A 23,152-nucleotide genomic window follows, 5' to 3' on the forward strand; every position below is an offset into this window, starting at 1 on the left:
TCGCTGCTTGCCGTAGCGGACGGCAGGGCCGTAGTCCTGCCGCCACGGAACAGGGAGCAAACGAGGTGGTGGCTGAGTCCTGTGGGAACACAGCCACTCGTGACGCAACGTCTGAATCGTCACCGCCCGCAGTGCGGGCAGGACGTATCCACAACGTCTGCCCCAGCATACTGGAAGCAGGCATCGTGTCCGTCCCCCTCCTCGATGAGTGTGTTGCACCCATGAGAACAGCGGGACATGCCAAGCTGGAGAAATTTGCTCTTTTAGAAAGGAAATTAGCTCCAACACCTCCGGAACTGCTGAGACGCCCAGGGGAGAGTCACTGCAGGAAGGGACCGTCCGCTGTCCACGTCGTAGATTCCAGCAGAAAGATGATCACCAAAGATCATAGAGAAGCTCATCAGATGTGTAGGCTCTGAAGAACAAAAGGTGAATGAATGAGCACGGCTTTCCCTCTTATACCCGGACATCTGGGGAGGAGTCCGGCATGCAAATTTCATTCGCCAATTTTCATTGGCCTTTTCTAAATACTCAGAAGATGATAGGTTCTCAAGACAAACCCCATTCTGTCTGTTCGACACAACGTCGAGAGACCGACAGAAAGGGAACTATAGTTTACCTCATTAGTAAGTTTATTTATTTTCATTTAGCCTTGTTGTGCAAGCACTGTCGAGCTTGTGCAGAGGCAGCAGCTTTTGTCAGAGGGGAACTGGAATCCCCTGGTTGGGCCTGGGTTCTCCTGAGGTTTTTTTTTCTCAATTGGAGTTTTGGGTTCCTCGCCACCGTTTGCACTATTTGCCTGGCCGGGGGGGCTGCTTTAGAATTTTGAAGTTTTACTTAATATTGCATATAGGAATTTATAGTCTGTTTAATATTTGACCTGTGCTTCTCTCTCCTTTATCTTAAACGTGTGCTTTCACTGTGCGTGCGTGTGTGTCCGTGTGTCTGCACGTCCGTGTGTGTGTCTATGTGTGTTAGTACGTGTGCATATTGTGTGTGGAGTGTTTTGTATGTGGGTATGTCTGTCTTCTGTGTTTTCACCTTTTTCTTGTTTTTACAGGTACAACTTTAATTGTTTTGCTTATAGTCAATATGTCTCATGTACAGCTACTTTGTAACAATGAAAATTGTAAAAAGCGCTATATAAATAAAGTTGAGTTGAGAGTTGAGTAGTACTGTTTTCCATTTGAGTTAAACATTAAAGGGGTCATATGGCGCGAATACGTGTTTTTCTGTGTCTTTGGTGTGTTATAAGTTGCCCATGCATGTATTAGACACGTAAAATTGCAAAAATGTAAGCGTCGGAACAAAAGATTTGACAAATCTACGTCAGTTTGTGGTATGATTTGACTAAGACCACCCCAATGTATACGCAAGTAAGGTGGGCGTACCTGTCAGTACAATTGCTTTGGAACCTGATGTTACAAATATGGTAAGAAACGTTACATTTCCATCACACGCTTGCAGTATTCGACCAATCACTACACACTGGTTAACTGTCCAATCATAGCACACCTCGCTTTTCAGAGCGATGAGCTTTGTAAAAAAATCTGCGCGTTTCTACGATGTGGGGCAAAGAGGAGATACAAACATGCACGATATGTGGAAAATACAGCGGTTTTGAACCTCAAATCGTGTATACACATTGCATTACATCCAAAACAAACGATAATATTCGTTTTAGCCGTGTCATATGACTCCTTTAATTAAAATTAAAACACTTTGAGATTTAAAATTAGCAAGAAGAGACTCACAATGTGCATTGTTCCAAAGCAGCTTTAATTCAATTCAATTCAATTTTATTTATATAGCGCTTTTCACAATGTGCATTGTTCCAAAGCAGCTTTACAGGAGCAAATAAGAAAAACACAGAAAGGTAAAACACAGCACAGTGCATGGTGTTTATAGACCAAGCAAGATCATTATAATAAATAATATCTAATAAATAAATGAATAAATAAATAAATAAATGCAGTCTCCCGGTGAGCAAGCCAACACTGCACTGCTCTGCTGTGGCGAGGAACCCAAACTCCAATGCTGAATAATGGAGAAAAAAAAACCTCGGGAGAAACCAGGCTCAGCCGGGAGGGCCAGATCTCCTCTGACGTGTCATAGCTGCACTCAGTGACCCCGACCAAAGCCACCGAGCAACGTCCACGAAGAACAGGGAGAGCCCACGAGCAGCGACCCAGGAAGCCCCACCCGCCGAAACCATGCAGGTCCAACCCGGTCCAATTCCGCGATCAACAACAGACAACAGAGGAACAACCAGGGAAAAGTAGTAATGGCATAATTAACTTTATTCCCCTGTTGTCCGACATCGACCACAAAACAAGACCAAACCAGACCCACACAGCCCCAACAAATGAAACCCCCAAACCACAACCAACAAGACCCCCCTACTCCCCACAAACACCCACCCAGCAACCTCCAATCAAAGTCACTGAGTGCAGCTATAACTTCTAACTGCTGTCGTGTGATGTAAATTTAGCATTAAATGCCCAGTATTGTAAATTTAGCAGTAATGTGACAAGTAGTCCGTCTTTGCTCTTGGTTGGGGATGGAATTGTCTGAGCTGGGATGGTCAGATGGTCGCTTTTCTCTTGGGTGGTGATGGAATTGCCTGAGATGGAGCTGGGATGGTCAGTCAGACTGCAGGGGGATGGCAAGGGATTTACAGATGTAGCCGGCGTAATCTCTAATTGGGCATGGGCATATGACATTCATCTGGGCCTGGCGGAATCTCTCCTGGCGGGGGCAGAAAGAGAATAATTAGCGTAGCTGCTGTTCATTAACTATGCATTAAGTGGAAGCTTGGATAAAAAGATGCGTCTTTAATCTAGATTTAAATTGGGAGAGTGTGACTGACCCTCGAATAGTATTGGGAAGGCTATTCCAGAGTTAGCACAGCAATACTGCACAAAATGACATTCTATCTAAGCATTTTTGTTTCGTTTTCTAGTAAAAATATTTAAAACGTCTTAAAGGAGAGGTTGTTTGAATGGTTTTACTAGATGTGAAATAAGTCTCCGGTGTCCCCAGAGTTTGTATGTGAAGTTTTAACTCAAAATACCCAGCGGATCATTTATTATAGAATGTTGAAGTTGCCCGATTTTGAGTATGTGTTAAAACACACCGATTTTGCTTGTATCTCTTTAAATGTTAATGAGCTTTTCGTCCCGGAGTTTCAGGAACTCGTGCTGATGCGTACCGGCCAAAACAAAACATCAAAATGTCAGTAATTGTTAGTGGTTTCCAGCCCTATATGTACGAACTGGAGTCGGACACTGATGGAGAGACATACGAAGTGACAACCTTAAGAATTGAACAGGACGTTTCCGAATGGTTAGTTGTAATTTTGCAGTTATTGTGAAATTAACGTTCTTCAAGTGATCGATAAGCATTAGCATGGTCCGTCATGATAATGTATAAATCGCTGTGCAGGAGCTCGTGTGGGAATTGCAGTAAAATGACTACAGAGCCTGATAATAAATGCTGCATGGAGATCGAGCAGGTATAGTTTAGCGTTACTACTAGGGCTGTCAACGTTAACGCGTTAACGCATGCGATTAATTTTTTCAAATTAACGCGTGAGAAAATATTTATCGCAATTAACGCAGCATCCGTTTGTTTTGACATAATTGTTTTGATTATTGTTTAAGCACAAAGATAATTATTATATTATATTACTCTAAAACAACATGCATGCTATTGATATATTACATATCAGATACTCCTGTCATTGATCTTGACCAAGGCACCTCAGAATTGGAGTTGGTCCCCAGGCTGGCATGGCTACCACTGCTCTCCTACATAGGGTAAATACAGAGGACAAATTTTCCCACTGGGTGCAAGTGCAACTTCATACTCATGATACCTATAAATTTATTGGGAATTCATCTATTAAATGTTGAAACAAAACCTCACATTGTAAATGAACCACAAAACATTGTAAATGAACATGAATCCTCTCAAGTCAAGTCCATTTTAATTGAAGTGCAAGAACAAATGGATTAAACAAATGTACCATTTACAAAATTTGAAAATAATACATATAATACAAATACATAGCACCACCTGACATTTCTTAAACTTGAGGTGGCCAAACAAAAGACAAAAAAGGGGAAGCAAAATTAATAATGGATCAGTTCAATGCTGCAATGCTGCCTACCCCATTCTCCCCTACAGTATCTCATAGAAGCTTCCAAAGAGTTTCATAATCATGTTTGTAAATTAAAACAATGGCATTATGGTTTTGTTAGAATGAGCAGACAGTCAAGTAGCCTACTGTCAAGTTAGGTTTTTTTATAAAATAAGAGGGCAGTCACCTAGCCCATATTCAATTAGAGAAATGTTTACTATTCCAGTAACAGGGTTTCCCCCAGAAAATGTGTTAGTTTTGTTAGTCTTTAATTTCATGCAAGAAAAAGTAATGGCTAGTAATGGCTTTCCTTGCACTTGCCATATATATTTTGTAGAATGTTTGGCGAACGATGATAGATAGCGCGATGACATTCCACCAGATGCCGCTGATCGGACAGGACAGAGTAAACACGGCGGATAACACTCATAAAAAAGTTTTTTTTTCTACTTGGGCTAGTTAAGGAGGCAGGCGTGTGTTGCTTAGGCGGCCACTGTAAAGTGCTGTGGGAAACCCTGCAGTAAGATATTCCAGGTGAAACAGAAACCAAATCTAACATTAACTTTGTGAATGTAAAGTCTAACCTGACGTAGCTAGCTGGCGTTAGCTAACAAGAAAAAAAGCTCCAAACTAACATCGTTAACTGTGTTGTTATCCCCTGTGTCGAGAGATTCCGCCTTTGAAGTGAAGTGAAAGTGACCTATTGGTCAGATATGGTGACCCATACCCGAAATGTGACCTCTGGATTTAACCCATCCAGAGAGTAGTGAACACACGCACAGCAAGTGGTGAACACACATACACCCGGAGCAGTGGGCAGCTATCACTGCAGCGCCTGGGGAATACTTTTGGTGACATATCAAAAGTATTCCTGACTCTTGACTTACCTTCTGTGCTACTTCTTGCCCTCTTAAAGCCGAAGTCCCTCAGGTCAAGCTGTCCATGTCGCTTGGGCTTGGCCATGATGCTGAAATCACCGGCACCAGCACCTGCGCCGCTATGTCGCTGACTGATGTGACGTAAATTTAAAACAAATCGTCGTGTCATTATGTGCACGTTCCCCTCGTCCACAGTATTTTAGCCTATTCAATATTCGCAAAAATAATAGTGGTAAATTACCACTGGTAATATTCACACATTCATTGATAAAATAACAGGGGACGGGAAGGGGGATGCCATCTTTTAATTCAAAGGGGGATGCCATCCCCCCTCAACTCGAGTACTGGTTATATTACGCTTTCAACGTTGTTCTATCATGTACTGTCACACTTACTTTACGTATTGTTTACGATAAGCCCGACAGTATGTGAGGGCAGCGTCAATAAATACAGTTAGACGCTGTACTTCTATTGTTAGCAACATTACCAATATAGCGCGATAACAAGCCCATTAAGAGTGGCAATTTTGAAAGACTAATCAGCAACAATATGAGGTGTGATACTTAACGTTACTGCTTCATCTTTGCTTTTACCAGCAGGGTTTTTGAATTACGCAAATTATTAAAAAAGGAGTGAGCACATTTTTAACTGTTTAGACTGCTTGTTTACAGACACTGTGGACACGTATTAATGTTTTAACACATTATAAAAGTGAATTTTTCAAAATACGTGCCCTTTAAAGGCGCAGTTCTTGAACATCAGCGGCCACTAGCGTTGTATTATAGTTTTGCAACGAATCTCCCTTTCGAAGTACGACGGTGGCCGCAACAGTAAAAATAGATGTCGTCTACTGAGACAGCGGATAGCAGTGATACAAGCAACGATGTTTCTTTACAAAGGTAAGGCAATATAGTAACGTAATTAATCATTTAACATGTATTCTATTGCGAAAGTTACTGTTACAATTCTATAATTAGATATATTTCTTGCGTGCTATCTAGTACACGATGAGAGTAGTGAAATAACTAAAGTTAGCTAATCGTAAATAGCAACGCTGTTCAAATCGTTTGATCTGACAGCGATATAGGTGTAAGTTAGTAGACGTTTGTCTCCCCCTTTGTAAAGTCAGGAACAACCGGAGTACGTACCGCAGGGACGGAAAAACATTATTATTCGGAGGTTATATGGCCATTTGTATAAAATGCTAACGTTACCGTTTCAACAAAACAGTTGTTTGGTAAACATTGAAAAAGTGAAAACATTGAAAATGTTGAATTATCTTACCAGTCTAGCAGAAAACAGGCAATTTCGGCGTCGCTTTGAAAACATTTGTCTTTCAACAGTGCCTTCCATCTGGTAATAAATACACCAATGTTTATCCTGGATTTCTGCCGCCGTTTGTCTCTAATTCGTCTGGCAGCATCATGTTTGCGCTTCTTTGACGACGGAGATTCACGCCCAGTCGGCTCTTGTGCACAATACGCATGGTCCTCCATTTTATCAAAACTAAGACAGAACAATCAATTGCTTCAGCTAGACGACGACTACTCCTTCTCTCCGTACTACGACTTACTTTTTTGTGCATCTTCAACTCAGTGATGACGCAAGCTGCATCTAAAAAATAACACGTAGAAGACCAACATATACGAATCGCGCTCTGTAGAGCTGTTTGTCCGTTAGAGCTTACTGTACAAAACATGGCTGCGCAACATAACAAATTCCATGTAGATAGGCCCGCTCCATATGTAGATACAACTGGTTTATTCTAAGGTAATAAAAACATAACTTTTCATTACGTAAGGTTTTTATACAGATCTAAAGACACAGATTTGTATGTTATATTGAATTTCTGTTAATAGATCATACAAAACATCCCGCACTGTACCTTTAAAGCCACAATATAGAATATTTGGACCGCTGGATGGCGCACTTTCGAAACGACAACAAAAGGCGAAGCTAAATGACGTTATGTAGTAGTGATGGGAAGTTCGGATCATTTTACTGACTGGGATCTTTGAGTCTCGTTCAGCAAAATGAACGAATCTTTTTTCGAGTCATATCGTTCATTTCGTTCATTTTAGCAAAATATAATTAAAATGTTACATGTTACTTTCCTAACACATCTACTACTTATGCAAACGTTGATCACATTACAAACAATACAAAACTATAATGCTATAAGAAACAGAAAAGATTAATTCATAGTTTACCTGGGTCTTAAGTCTATGATTAGCTCACCACACCTCTTATCTGACAAGTCCTCGGGTTTGACTTCTTCGTTCATCACGTGACAGCGTCGTAAGCTAAACCAATGCAGTCAGAGCCGGAAAGAGAATTGATTAGTTCACCTCTCGAGTCTTCGGGTTTGAATCGTTCGTTCTTCTTGAATTCCAGTACAGGACCCATAGAATGTTGCGCAATGCGCATGCGCGACTGAACGAATCACTCCCTAAGACGACTCGTTCTTCCCGAGTCACATTAAAGATTCGTTCAAAATGAACGAATCGTTCAAGAACGACCCATCACTATTATGCAGGAGAGTGGAATTATGGGACATGTCGTTTTCACCATCCAGAGGCGTATGGAGACCGCCCATCATTTGCACGGACGAGGTAATGAATTAATTTTATTTTGTCATCGTAAGAAATTAGCTTGCAAGAAACGTGGAATGTAATGCTGCGTTACCCCGCGACTGATATTGGACTTTATCAATTGATTTGGTAGCGTAATGCTACGCAGTTTTACGCGTTTCAAACAGTCATACAGTCGTCGTTTAAAAAGTACTGTAAATTTGAACGAACCCACAGTATTTACGAGTAACTTTACTGGCTACATATTTTTGTGCGACATATATTGTATCTCATAGGGTAACTGCATTCATACTGTAACTTTTCAAATAATCTGTGCATGAGTATTTCGTGTACAATAACATGTTCTTTTCTTACCTGTCTATTAAAACACATGCGAGAGCGAAGTCTCTGTCGAATCCAAGTTGGTCGCGAAGCTCTCTCCATTTAGAAAACGCCATGCCGATAACAGCTGTGTCCCAATTCAGGGGCTGCAACCTTTAAGGTCGCGGACTTAAAAACGAGGACTTGGTTTTCACAGCACACACGCAGCCTCAAAAGTTCAAGAAGCGAACTGAAAGGAGACGGTCTAGCCTCGCGGAGGATTTCCTAATTGCGTGATTTGCGTCACCTGCTGCTCCTGTTGCGTGGTGCCAGCAGGACACAGCAGAGACGTTTCTGACTTTTTTAAACAAATACGGAGCCAGAAAAATTATGTTTTATTTTCAAGAATATGTAGATTAAAACAGCCCAACATTATATTAAATTAACCAACCTTACAAATTCAAAAAACACAATAATGCACCAATAATGTTAATTAACAACATCATGTATAATATTAAAATACTGAAATTGACCGTTTTTGTGAATTACATACTTTTATTTAACTAAAGTTTTGATAGATTATTAAAAAAATTTAAGCCGTTACAGGCACGCAATGAATCTCGGGATAGCCAAAGCTGTGAAGGATACATTTGTTGTATCCTTAAAAACCTGCGGAAATAAGGTTGCATTTTGGGGCTGCTTTCGAAGCAACCTTTGAATCGGGACAGCCTTACCAGACTTCAGTCGCGCTGCTGTGAGCCTGTGACGCAATTGGTCTTAAAATGCAGCCTTCAAAGCACGCAGCCCCCGAATTGGGACACAGCCATTAATCATTGTTTTATTTCTTCATTTGACCATAAGCCTGCTTCCCTCATTTGGCCTATGTTTACGCTTTTTTGGGGGTTTCCTTTACTCGCCAAAGTGTAATCGTGATCCACAATAATAGAACAACAGATGCTGTGTCCCAGATGCTGTATAACCACTTCCGCATTTGCGTGTTCCCTTAGTTTCTACAGCCGGAAACTGAGGGTAGTGCGGAGCAGCGGATATTAAGTCACTGATATGCGACAAATACAAGGGAGACAAGGGACGGGCCATTATTTTAAATAGGAATTTCTCTGGATTTGCACATTCTTGGGAACATTTGGGATAATGTAAGTACACAACTGCATGAAATATATCACACTGTGCAAGTTATTTTTGGATATTTCATAACAAAATTATTCCATATTGTGGCTTTAAATTACGATACATTTACATAACAAGAAAAGGGACCTACGATATTTAGTCTTGTTTTATGAACGTAAATATAAGAACTAGGTAAGTTTATGTTTGAAACAAAACTGAAAAATAAATCTAAATTAAGTTACTGGCAGCCTGCTGCAAAACGTTTTACAATGTATAGACTAAATGCACTGCAAGTTGCTTTGGGTTAAAGCACCTGCCAAATGCGTACATCTAAAAGGGTGTTATGCTGATATTTAGTAGAATGTAAAATCTACAAAACGTTTTAAGAATTCACATTTACATATGTAAATATACTTTTAAGAAGCTGTTCCTCCTGAACCATTGCTTCAGTGCCGTTTTAGTTTTTGTCTTTACTTCAGTAAGTATTTCTCAAGGTAGATTGATTTTTAAACATATACCTTTTATTAAACACCCCATAAACCTGTAGTGGGCATGTTGTCACATTGAGTAAGCTGTCATAATGGGATCTTGCTGTTATTGACACTGTTAAAATGGAAATTGTTATAAACATGATCAGCCTATTACACCATGTTATCCTTCAATAATTACTCAGAAAAAAAACAAGAAGGATAACCACTTCCAGAGAACTCAAGCCCGTGTAGTTACTGAGATATAGCCTGTGTGACAACTTCCTCATGTTTGTCATAGCTCTGGCCTCTCTTGTGCAAGTTCCAATCACAATCTTTCACAGTAGATGTGACAGCTCCCACTTTACTAACCGTGACCTTTGCCTCCACCTTCACGTTTCCTCAGAAGAGCATCAAAACTGGGAAACAATGAAAAAGGACTTCTCCACTATGTGTAATGCATGGGCTATTTTTCCATCAGAACACTAGTACTATGATGTCAACAATAACAAAAAGAAAAATGTACGTGATTGAAAATCACATCTGCCACTCTATATTATCATTATTTTGCTAAAGACACTAAAAAGACAGGGCAGCAGCAAACACAAGTTAATCAAAGTGAACTAGGACACATTATGACATTATAAATAGTAAACAGGCCTGAAGTGTCCGTTCGTAGTTTTTTTCCAGCGAAGGAGAGGAGGGGGCGACAGGGATTGAGTATTTTAACTGTGGCAGCGATGATTTAGGATGATGGAGCTGAGAGGTTTAGCTAATTTGGAAGAGTGGGGAAGATTTCAGGCCTTTTACTGCAAGTTGTTTGATCTGTTGCATAAAAATGGCCTCCAAAATGTAATGGAAATGAGAAAATTACTGGGTTTTTTTGCCTGCGTTATTATTTCTCGCTTTGTAAACGTGTGAGATATGTTTTCACTCCTTTTTGATAATAACTTCCACTTGTTAAGCTCTGACTGTTAATTGCTAATTACTCTCCTACTAGACATGAATCAAAAAGGAGGAGAGCCATACTAAGCGGATCAAATGTAGTCTGTTAATGGCTCTGGCTGCTTCCTGCTTTTGTCTCCTCCTCATGTTGTAGAGGCTTGTTTAATTTTTTTCCTCGTCTTCTTTGGTTTATGATTAGGGGTGAATGCAGATTTCTCCCATCTTCCTCTGGGCTTAGAATCATATGCATTTTGAACTATTTCATAGGCAGTTTAAACCTGTCAAGGATTTACAGAAGCAAACCCCTCAGGTGTCTTAGCCCTGACAAGGAGCTCTTCTTGGACTTCACAAGGAATTAAAGGGACCGATGCTCCATTTTAAATGGAACATCTGAACCTTTGTTTCAAAGCCACAGTCTCAGTGACTAAGAATATGAGGATATGGTCACTTCTTCTGACAGTTTCAAACAAATTTTAAGGGCAAGCTTTATTAAGATCAATTATTTTTATCTTTCGTATTTTGTAAATCTACCAAGTGCAGATAATTCCTAACTGCATTTTCAAACTGTGTTGAAGAGTCTTGTTATTTTTGTTTGAGCTCTGCATGTTCCTCTTCTTGCATACATCCTGCTTTCTATGCGTGGTACTATCTGGCTGCCGGCAGTATCTGGTCAACTGTCAGGCTGCATTGAGTGTTGACCGCTGTCAGGTGGGAAATGCACTCTGATAGTCTGTCTGGCTGATTGACCTGTCAGCTGGAGTGATGTGTACAAGGTAGAGTGACATGGACAGGTGCACGCTGCATATCAAATGGTGGGAGTCATTATCTGACATTCTGTGAACCCTATAGTTTGGTATAGTTGTAGTATTTTTGTTTTACTACTAATTTAGCAATAGTTTTGAATATTAGCTAATTATTTCTTCTTAATTTAATCAAATTTCATTTTGTTCTTCAATAGAAGTGTCAGTCATTGTTTATAATGCTGATATTGTTTTCAGATTAATGGAAGTGAAAAAATTGTTTATTCTGATTATTAAATACACTGTAAAAATAATTCTGAGCCCAAACCAAACCGGTCTAGTGACTGGTAACGTCTTATTTTTTCAACTTTACTAAGTTGAGATTTCATAACTTTATCACTTGTGGCAACACTCTTTTCAACAGGCGTTTGAACTTTAACTAAGACAATAGAAACATTTAAATGCAACAAGTCAAAAAAAAACTGCAGAGATGATTAATCATACTTTTAAACAAGCAACATACAACATTTTAAACAAGCATATAGCCTCTGCTATAAATTAACACTTAAAGTTTGTTTTTAGAACTTCAGGACCTTTATTATAGCCTACAATTGTAGCTCGTAACAGAAGAGCAAATAACTTACCCCAGGGGTGTGGTTTGTAAATTTGGGTTAATTGTAAATTTCTATTTCAACACAAAAAGTTCAGTACTATTCTATCTATACTATACTATTACCACTAATTGTGTGTGTTAGTACATGTGTATATTGTGTGTGTGGAGTTGTGAGTCGTGTTTTTTATGTGGGTGTGTTTGAACCGGTGTGTGTGTGTGTGTCTGTCTTCTGTGTTTTCACCTTTTTGGTTTTTACTTATATAACTTTAAATGTTTTGTTTATATTCAATATGTTTCATGTACAGCTGATTTGTAAAAATGAAAATTGTAAAAAGCGCTATATAAATTGACTTGACTATTAAATTTTTTACAGTAGGTGGATATTGTTTGTGCATCCATCTGTCTATAATAGATATGCACATCTATCCATCCATCCCTCATATAACCATCCTTCTATTATGAAACAATACATATGGATAGATATAAGAGAAAGGGCTGCATATGACAAAAAAAGAACAGTTGTTAGTTATTTCCCATAATATTCTAATTACAGTTATTGTTTTGTTTAATGGAATTCACATTTTCATTTCATTATCATTGTAGGCTATTGAAGGCTAAGTTGTAACACTGTTTTCAAGCCTACAGAACAGTGGTTATAAGAAAACAAAGAATGTTCAGTCATGGGTGTGCATTTAACTGCTTTCAACAATGTTAATCTAATCAGAATTTAGTCAGGATTTATTATAAACAGATTATTTACAGTATATATTTAAAAGTAGATTTTACCATTGATACTATATTAGTACCACAGATTTTCTCATAGTAAAATCAATTAGATATATGGCTTTTATTAACAAAATTCTGCAGTGCTATGGAAAAATAAAGCTGTAATTAGCATTATGCAAAAGTTAAATGCTTTATTACTGCTTTCAAACATGCAACTGCAACACAGCTGTTAACCTCTGAATGTCCCCTTGACATTAGAGGTTGAGCCCTGCAGGGATTCCGAGAGGATGGAGAGGTGGGCAGTAAACACCGTGTGGAGTGCGTAATGGGGGGAGGCAAAGAAATTCTTTTACAGAGTGCCTTAAATCCCCATTAGCAGCTTAATTAAATTTTCCACACTCACATTAAGCTTTCATTCAACCAGACAGAAATGATGCTCCAAATCGTAAACCCTAGAGAAGGGCCATCTAAAATAAAATAATGTATGAGAAAATGAATATTCCTGCTATAGGGCCAGGGCCGGATTATCCAATGGGAATTATGGGCACAGGCCCAGGGGCCCATGCGCGCTTGGGGCCCAGGCAAGGGTAAGAAAATTTCACATAACAGCATTTACGCCAAATTCATTTGTGTGCGCACATTGAGGTGCACACACAAAACATTGTTTCTGAATTAGAAAATCTGTCTTTTGATTTAATCACTTTTACGAGCCATAGCGGCTTTTGTTCAGAAGAAGCACATAGCGACAAATCTATCCACTTCTTGGATAAACCTTAGCTTTCATTCAGTGCGAAAATGTCGCCAGTGCTGTCCCGCGAGCGCGAGGTCTCTCTTTCCCGGCGCTGGGATCCCTTCTCTCGGCGTCACTCTGTACAGTGAGCGGCAGGAAGAAGCACCACCGTACGACAGGTGACCCGTGAATAAAATGAGTACAAAACAGCGTTTCCAACAACCTGTCACTGTTATCGACTGTTTGGATATATAAACATGAACAAATTTCATCCGTAAATATGCACATGGTTACCATGAGGCTGTGTGAAAGATCATATAACGTTAGCCGAAATCACCGCTTTTTATTGTGAGTTGGATGATGTCGCGTCATGAACTGACAACAGAAACTGAAAACACAGTATGTCAATGAGAACGGATTTATTGTTGTAAACATGAGTTGATATACCCTCGCGGCTGTCTTAAATCTTAAAAGGTAAGCGTTTTTTACGTTTATTTGGTGGTGCTTCCTTGCCAATTATGAATTATTTTATATTGATATAATGTTGATCAGTAACTGCCCTACTTTACCAATATTAAGCCTTCATTATTAGATAATCCACAGTGCTTTTACATACATTGCAAAATGTTGACATACGCACACATATGATGATGTCGTAATATATAGGCTAAAGAATTATACTTATAATACTCATTAATGCCGTTTACTGTAACACATTACACGCTTAAATAAGAACGTGAGTCGCAAGGTGCTTGTTATACAAATAAAGTTTAACAAATAGACAAATTACTCTTGAAGTACAATCATTGACAAAGACTGCCCATTTATTCTTAGAAAAATAAAGATGAAAATATTTGAAAATTGCACTTAAGAATATTCTTAAAAACCTTCTCTAATTTATCTTAAGAAAGTTCTTATATTTTCTCTTAAGAACAGTTTTGCATGTCCTGCATGTTTGTGTGTGAATTATGGAAGAATCTGATAGAACTGAATTGATAGAGGTGTGGTAGTGTGTGCTGCTTGCATATGCCAGTGAGTTACAGTATGCTGGGAAATGTCTTAATATTGTTGTTGCTGGTCCAAAAAAGCATTGTTGCAATCATGAGGTGTAAATCCTGTATGATGGAGGATGTGTACAGGTGTTGATATAGTCCTTCAGGTTGTGATCATAGTTTGTAACTTGTCAATGTAATCCTGTAAAAGATAGAGGTGTTTATACGCATGGTAGGCTAATTAAAAACTTTATTGTGTGCATGTGTATGTGGGGGGGGGTCCATAAAACACTTGTGCCCAGGGGCCTCTGAATTCTTAATCCGGGCCTGTATAGGGCCATCTAAAATAAAATGTATGAGAAAATGAATATTCCTGCTATAGGAGTCACATTTACACTCAGTATTTTGTTTGCTTTCCTATACAGTGAAAGAATGTGTCCGTCTTATCTCTCCTATCCCATATGCGTAATATTAAGTGTTATACAAAGGCAGATAAAGCCAGTGAAATGAAATTCCTGTGCCAGCAGGTACTTGCAGATTTTGATTTGTCAATTGTCAGTTTGATAATGACAGCTAGAACTGATAAACGGTTGCTCATCCAGATACTGCGAGTTATCTTAAAGTTCCTGTGTGAAATTGTTGGAGGATCTAATAACAAAAATGCAATAATAAACATAACTATGTCTTCAGAGGTGTATAAAGACCTTAAAGGGTTATGTTTTTATTACATTAGAATGAGCTATTTCTATCTACATACGCCACTGGTCCCCTTAAAGCTACACGACTTTTAAAATCTGAACAGATTTTTTAAAAACTAAGCATCACACACTTGCAGACTTTTTGAAATTTTGATAAAATCTGCAGAATAGTCCAGTCCATACTGAAAATCTGAGCAAAAGTCTTGTAGTGTATTCCAGCCTTTACATGGAATTTGGCATGTTGTTTCTACAGTAGCTTTAAACGGACAAACTGCTCTAGAGCGTGTTTCATAGATTCAATATGGTAATCTAACGTGTTACTAACGTGACAACATCTTACATTTAAACTTACATTTAGTCATTTAGCAGACGCTTTTATCCAAAGCGACTTACAGATGAGAGATCTTAGTGCTGTGTCAGCCACCATAATACTTCGAAAGAGGGGGGAGTGAGCCATTGGTTGCTTTCCGACGGGGAATAAATTCCAACATGCAGGTCCAGATGGCGATCTTTGACGATTCGGTGGGATTAAAGATCTTTATCCAGAAGGCTATAAGGATCTCTCAGCGCCTTACCGCCTGTCTCGAGGACACTCCACTCTCTCCGTTTGCCTCACCGAACTCTTCAGCTCCAGCACCAGAGTCCATTCAAGTGGAATCCTATCGCCTTACCCAAGGGAAGAGAAACCGCAGGATCACTTCAGGTCTTCATGCGGACATCTCATCGCTACGTGCCTGGTTCGACATCTCCATACAATTAATCTCAGTCCATCGATCTGCAAGCCCTTCTCGATTCTGGGTCGGCAGGAAACTTCATCTTCATCAGAAAGTGCTCTCCATCAGCTACAGTTAAAACCACTCCACAGCCCTCTGGTCTTCAACATAATCACCATCAAAGGCAAACCACTGGGCAAAGGCAAAATCAGGTACATATCCGGACATCACTCTCCGTATCGGGTGCCTGCATGAGGAGACCATCTCGTTCCTGGTGCTGGAGCATTCCACCTAGATGTCATTGTAACAAACGTTCGTGTAGGTGAGAAGGAAGAGATCGGGGACAGGTTGACTACTGCAGAGAAAAGTTACGTTTTATTAATAAACAAATCAAAGTTCAATGCTGACGCTTCGCGCCTCTGTTTCCAGCCTCCGTGTTCCACCGGAGCTGACGATCCTCTCGTGAAGCACTCCTCTCTCGAGCTCTCTCTCTCGCCGTCTCCGCAGTAGTCTCTGCTGGCTCTCACACACCCGGCTTCTGTCTCCGAGCTGTTTATATGCATCCCCACACCAATTACTGGAATAGAGGACAGCTGATCATCATTTGCACTTCGCACCCCATTTACTCACCGCTCTTCTCTCAGCCTTCTCTCCCACTGCAGACCTCGCTAAATCACACACCCCTTGCCACATACCCCCACCGCCCGACTCAGGCCAGGGAGCCCTCCGGCCTGCAGCCTCCCCCCTCCCCCTTCGCCTGGAGAGGAAATCGGCCACAGCCATCTGTGCCGCCGGCCTGTGGATCACCTTAAATTTAAACGGTTGTAAAGCCAGATACCAACGGGTGATCCGCGTGTTGGTATCTTTCATGCGGTGGAGCCATTGGAGGGGAGCGTGATCCGACCAGAGGGTGAACTCCCGCCCCAGGAGATAATACCGGAGGGTGAGAACGGCCCACCGGATCGCCAGACACACATTCTCGATGGTGCTGTACTTCGCCTCCCTCTTTGAGAGCTTGCGGCTGATATACAGCACCGGCCGTTCCTCTCCCCCCATCTCCTGGGACAGTACAGCCCCCAGCCCTCTGTCCGACGCGTCGGTCTGCAGAAAAAAAGGAAGAGAAAAATTAGGCGAGTGTAGGAGCGGCCCGCCGCACAGGGCAGCCTTAACTTGGGTAAAAGCCTGCTGGCACTGCTCCGTCCACTGGACCGGATCTGGTGCCTCCGTTTTAGTGAGATCAGTCAGCGGGCTGGCAAGCTCCGAATAATTGGGCACAAACCTCCTGTAATATCCCGCCAGCCCCAGAAACTGTCTCACCTCCTTTTTGGTCTTAGGCCTCGGGCAGGTCGCAACCGCTGCCGTCTTGTTAATTTGGGAACGCACCTGCCCATGACCCAAGTGGAAGCCCAGATACCTGACCTCCACCCACCCAACCGCACACTTCTTCGGGTTGGCCGTGAGCCCGGTCTCCCTCAGCGTCCCCAGAACCGCCCTCAGATGCTCCATATGCCGCTGCCAATCGTTGCTATAGATAATATCATCGAGATAGGCAGCTGCATATGTCGCATGTGGCCGGAGGATGCGGTCCATAAGGCGCTGGAAGGTGGCCGGAGCTCCGAACAAGCCGAACGGAAGGGTGACAAATTGGTGCAATCCGAACGGCGTGACGAAGGCTGTCTTCTCTTTAGACACTGGAGAAAGGGGAATCTGCCAATATCCCTTCGTCAAATCCAGTGTCGAAAAAAAACGAGCGTTGCCTAGCCGATCTAACAACTCGTCAATCCTCGGCATGGGATACGCGTCAAATTTCGAGTCTACACAGAACCGTATCGAGCCGTCCGTTTTAGGGACTAAAACTATCGGGCTCGCCCAGTCACTGTTAGACTCTTCTATTACACCCAACTTCAACATCGCGTCCAATTCCACCTGAACTACCTTTTTTTTGTGTTCAGGTAACCGGTAGGGTCTACTTCGTACCACTACCCCAGGCTCGGTCTCAATGTGGTGCTGAATAAGGTTCGTGCGACCAGGCAGGGGGGAGAACACATCCGCAAATTCCGCCTGCAGGCGGGCCACATCCGTGAGCTGCGAGGGTGAGAGGTGATCTCCCCCCGGGGCCAGGGCGAGAGATTGATGTTTAACATTCGCCTCCGGCCCGAGATCATCCTCTCCCGTTACCACCGTCGCCAGCATCACGGACTCCTCCTCACTCCATTTTTTTAGGAGGTTGAGGTGGTAAATTTGCCGTGCTCCCCGTCTGTCTGTTCGTACGACCTCATAATCGAGATCCCCTACCTGCCGTGTAACCTCAAAGGGTCCTTGCCACTTTGCAAGTAATTTTGAACTAGAAGTAGGGAGTAATACAAGTACCTTCTCTCCCGGAGTGAATTTTCGCAAGTTGGTTCCCCTATTATACCCGCGGCTCTGCTTGTCCTGGGCCTGTAACAAATTCTCCATAGATAGCCGCCCCAGTGTATGGAGTTTTGTTCTCAGGTCCAGGACATATTGAATTTCACTTTTGCTCGTGGATGGTCCGTCCTCCCAGGTTTCCTTCAATACGTCCAGCACCCCTCGAGGTTGCCGCCCGTAAAGAAGTTCAAACGGGGAAAACCCTGTGGAGGCTTGCGGGACCTCCCGTACCGCGAACAACAGGGGTTCCAACCACTTATCCCAATTTTTGGCGTCCTCGTGTACGAACTTATGGTTTTTAATGTGCGATTAAACCGCTCCACCAGGCCGTCTGTTTGTGGGTGAAAGACGCTGGTACGGATCGATTTAATGCCCAATAATTCGTATAGTTCGCGCAGTGTGCGTGACATGAACGCCGTGCCTTGATCCGTGAGGACCTCGCGGGGATCCCCACCCGGGAGATGATACGAAACAGAGCCTCCGCAACACACTTTGCCGAAATGTTGCGCAAGGCTACTGCCTCGGGATATCGGGTTGCATAGTCCACTACGACTAAAGCAAACCGATGTCCCCGTGCCGATCGTTCTAATGGCCCGATGAGGTCCATCCCAATTCGTTCGAAGGGGACCTGCATTAAAGGAAGAGGGCGCAATGGCGCTTTTGGAGTGGCCGGTGGATTCACCAACTGACATTCACGGCAAGACGCGCACCACCTGCGCACGTTGTCATGAATGCCCGGCCAAAAAAAACGGGCCATGAGACAATTTAATGTGTTAGTTTGCCCCAGATGTCCTGCCATTGGATTACAATGAGCCGCCTGAAAAAGCATTTCCCGGCGGCTCTTTGGAACTAATAATTGGGTTATATCCTCCTTGGTCTGAGTGTCCTGGGTCACTCGATATAACCGATTGTTCCGAAGCGCAAAATAGGGGTAGGCGAGGGGTCGGGCAGGCTGCAACGGCTGCCCGTCAATGGACGAGACATGCTCAAAAGCCCGTTTTAAGGTCTTGTCCTGGGCCTGCTCCAGGGGAAAGTCATCGAGGTCCGAGAGGATCAGCCTCTCGATCCCGCTTTCTCTTCCCCCGGAGTCAGACCCCTGCGAGCCGGGTTCTGCACTGCCCGCCTGCACGAGCCCTCGCCTTCCCCGGTTTCTCTTTCCCCAAGCAACATCCGTGCATAAAACCCTTAATAATTCTGGAAAAGCTGGCCAATTCGTCCCTAGAATTAACGGATGTCGGAGGTGCGGATTAACGGCCACCTCAACTCTATGCTTTTTCCCCTTAAAGTTTATTGGCAGCGACATGAGGGGATATTGAACCACGTCCCCGTGCACACACCGTACCTTAACCGCGCGGCCTTTATCCCATGCCCCGGATCGAATCAGGCTTTGGTGGATCGAGGTCTGGTTGCAACCGGAATCCACCAGAGCCCGATAGGTACCCCCCCAATACTCACTGGTATCTGGTACCCGCCAGCCTGACCGGGGGCAGCCTGAGGTGCGTCCGGGACCCGGACCATTAACCCCACATCCATCATGGGACATCGGTCAAGGAAATGGTCCGGGTCCCCGCAGCGCCAACAGGCCGGCCCAGGCCTACCCGCCGCCCGGGCGGCAGAAAATGGGGGCGGTGCTTGGTGTGGGGAGGGCGGAGACATGGGGTGGTGTTCCTCCAGCGCCGATCCACCGGAGTGTCCCTGCATCCCGCTGGATCCATCATCGGGCCGAGGAACAGTCCCACCTCGCCCCCGAGGCGGGAACCGCGGTGGACCCGGTGGCCGGGTTCGAGGAGCCGGCACTGGTCGACTTGGAGGAGGTGTGGGGGTGTGTGAGAGCGAGGCCGATGGAATTGCCTCCCCGACCCCGGGGCACGTGACCAAATGGTCCTCCGCCAGCTGGATGGCCGAATCCAGAGAAGACGGCCGGTGGCACTGGACCCACGCAGCTGTCTGCCGGGGAAGACGGGTGGCAAACTGCTCCAGCACCACCCGGTTGACGATCTTCTCCACGTCGCCTTCCTCGGCCCTCAGCCATCTGCGGCATGAGTCCCGGAGCTGTTGAGCGAGGGCGAAGGAATGGCCCTCCTCAGCTCATCGTAAACCAGGAGGCTCTCTGGGGGCAGTTGTTGTGCCGCCACCTGTGACTCTCCGGACAAGAGGGGGAGGAGCCGGATTGCCCACCTGTCCCTCGGCCAGCCGCTGGTCTCAAGGCCTCCGGCTCATCCTGGGGTCCCATCTTTGTCAGCCACAGGTGGGAACCCGATGCCGCCTCCGTACGGCCCCCAGCCTGAACCTCCCGGTCCAGCCAGCTCCGGAACGCCTCGCGGTCCTCTTTCTGGGCCTGGAGGATAGCCTGGAAGCGGGACTCCTGGTCTGCCCTCAGCTGCAGAAGCGCCTGGTGTTGCTCGCGGTGGAGGACCGCGAGGGACGAGATGACGTCCGCAAATGGTGTTGCCGGCGGAGTCTGCATCTGGCCACGGCTTCCTACTTCCTTCTCCCGGGTTTCGGCACCACTGTAACAAACGTTCGTGTAGGTGAGAAGGAAGAGATCGGGGACAGGTTGACTACTGCAGAGAGAAGTTACGTTTTATTAATAAACAAATCAAAGTTCAATGCTGACGCTGCGCGCCTCTGTTTCAAGCCTCCGTGTTCCACCGGAGCTGACGATCCTCTCGTGAAGCACTCCTCTCTCGAGCTCTCTCTCTCTCTCTCGCCGTCTCCGCAGTAGTCTCTGCTGGCTCTCACACACCCGGCTTCTGTCTCCGAGCTGTTTATATGCATCCCCACACCAATTACTGGAATAGAGGACAGCTGATCATCATTTGCACTTCGCACCCCATTTACTCACCGCTCTTCTCTCAGCCTTCTCTCCCGCTGCAGACCTCGCTAAATCACACACCCCTTGCCACAGTCATCTTGGGACGTCCGAGCAAAATGAGCCGCCACGAGACTTCCTCCACACCGGCCATGGTTCTGTGCGATCGACTTGCCGCCTGGGGCTAAACTCCCTAAGGGTCGAGTGTATCCATTGTCCATCCCAGACCAAAGAGCTATGGAGAAATACATCGAGGAGGCTCTCCAGCAGGGGTTCATCCGACCATCTACCTCGCCCACAGCGTCCAATTTCTTCTTCGCCTGGAAAAAAGATGGTGGATTACGTCCCTGCATCGACTATAGAACCCTCATTTCACAGACTGTTAAATATCCTTACCCACTTTCATTCGTACCTGCCACCCTGAAGAGCTGCATGGAAGCACTTACAACCTCATTCATATTCGCCGGGGAGACGAGTGGAAGACCGCATTCATCATGCCCTCTGGGCATTACGAATAACTTGTGATGCCTTTTGGTCTGTCCAATGCGTCTTCCATAGGTTTATGAATGAGGTGTTCCGGGAATATCTCCATCGATTTGTCATCCTCTACATTGATGCTATTCTCATATATTCCCGGAACTTGGCCAAACACCACCGCCACGTAACGCAGGTCCTTCGCAAACTCAGGGAATAACACCTTTACCTGAAATTGGAGAAATGCGAGTTCCACCGCACCACCATCCAGTTCCTTGGATATGTCATGAGTCCCCAGGGCATTCATAAGGACCCCAAGAAAATCCACGCGTCCAGAACTGGCCAAAACCCCTAACCATCAAAGGACTCCAACATTTCCTTGGCTTTACCAATTTCTACCCGCGCTTCATTCACCATTTCAGTTCACTCACTGCCCCTTTAAAGTCCTTGCTTAAGCATCAACCAAAACTCTCCTGTGGAACCCAGAAGCCGATCAAAGTTTTACCCTCCTCAAGGAAGCCTTCTGCACTGCTCCCACACTAGTAGTTCCTGATCCCCAAAAAACATTTATCATCGAGGTCTATGCCTCTACAGTCGGTGTGGGAGCAGTGCTATCTCAACACTCCAGAGAGCCTCCTACACTTCACCCCTGCGCCTATTTCTCCCGCAAACTGTCCCCGGCGGAGCAGAACTATGACATCGGGAACAGAGAGTTTCTGGCCATAAAACTCACCCTCGAAGAATGGAGACACTGGATGGAGGGAGCTAACCACCCTTTTCAAGTACACCGTTCACCGAAACCTTAAATACCTCCAAAGCGCTAAGCGACTCAACCTACGGCTCAACCCACTCAAATCACACTGGGCACTCTTCTTCACCCGTTTTAACTTTGTGGTCATGTACCATCCCAGTACCAAGAACACTCGAGCTGACGTCCTCTCCCGTCTACCAACTGGACCTTAAACCTTCACCTCCCGAAAATATTCTCCATCCAGCTGTGATTGTAAGCCCCTTCCAATGGACCCTGAAGGACGAGATCCATGATGTCACCCTCACCGAGCCTTCTCCGCCGGGAGGTCCAGAACGGAAAACCTTACATCCCATCATCACTCCGACTCACCCTTCTGGACTCAGTGCATTCCTCTCCGGGCTCTTGACACCAGGCAGCCAACAAACCCTCCCGCTCCTTCAGGAATGCTACTGGTGGCCCTACATGGCTCGTGACACCGCCCAATTAGTCCGAGCCTGCTCAGTCTGCGCCATATGCAAAACTCCACATCACCTACCTCACAGAAAGCTAGTCCTGTTGCCCATCCCTCGTCTGCCCTAGTCCCATATCGGTATAGATTTTGTCACCGTTTACCCCCATCCGATTCTCATACCTGCATCCTCGTGGTGGTCGACCACTTTTCAAAATCTTGCAAGCTCATCCCACTCAAAGGCTTACCCACCTCCATGAACACTGCTGAACTTCTCTTCCACCATGTCTTCCGCAATTTTGCCTGCCAGAACGGGGCAATCCGGGGCCCCCAGTTTATCTCCAGGGTCTGGCGAGCCTTCTTCCGCCTGCTGGGGGTGTCTGTCAGTCTCACCTCTGGGTACCACCCTCAATCAAACGGCCAGACTGAGTGTAAGATTCAGGTCATCAGGTGCTACCTCCGCAGTTATTGTCATGACCACCAGGACCACTGGAACCGCTTTCTCCCATGGGCCGAGTACGCCCAGACCTCCATCAGACAGGATGCCACAGGGCTCACACCCTTCCAGTGCGTGCTCAGTTTCCAGCCACTCATGT

At 44.4% G+C, this 23,152-nt stretch overlaps 1 protein-coding gene and 1 long non-coding RNA gene across 3 annotated transcripts; both read right to left on the reverse strand.

Moving 5' to 3' along the window:
- Nucleotides 1–607: 607 nt before the first annotated feature.
- Nucleotides 608–8,269, reverse strand: LOC130560503 (uncharacterized). 2 transcript variants are annotated; one of them, XR_008963695.1, is made up of 4 exons: nt 7,965–8,269; nt 6,304–7,322; nt 5,029–5,150; nt 608–3,809 (listed from the first exon to the last, which is right to left on the reverse strand). It is a non-coding gene; the product is annotated as an uncharacterized LOC130560503 (long non-coding RNA). The 2 variants fall into 2 exon arrangements; XR_008963694.1 differs by having other exon boundaries at nt 5,029–7,322.
- Nucleotides 8,270–19,450: 11,181 nt separating this feature from the next.
- On the reverse strand, nt 19,451–21,104 carry LOC130560338 (uncharacterized). The gene is made up of 3 exons (XM_057344054.1): nt 20,968–21,104; nt 20,250–20,581; nt 19,451–20,158 (listed from the first exon to the last, which is right to left on the reverse strand). The coding sequence occupies exons 1-3, from the start codon at nt 21,102–21,104 to the stop codon at nt 19,452–19,454; spliced, it is 1,176 nt and encodes a 391-aa protein (XP_057200037.1). The 3' UTR covers nt 19,451.
- Between the last annotated feature and the right edge of the window lie 2,048 nt (nt 21,105–23,152).

This window comes from Triplophysa rosa, linkage group LG10, assembly GCF_024868665.1.
Source record: "Triplophysa rosa linkage group LG10, Trosa_1v2, whole genome shotgun sequence".
Taxonomy (NCBI): Eukaryota; Metazoa; Chordata; class Actinopteri; order Cypriniformes; family Nemacheilidae; genus Triplophysa; species Triplophysa rosa.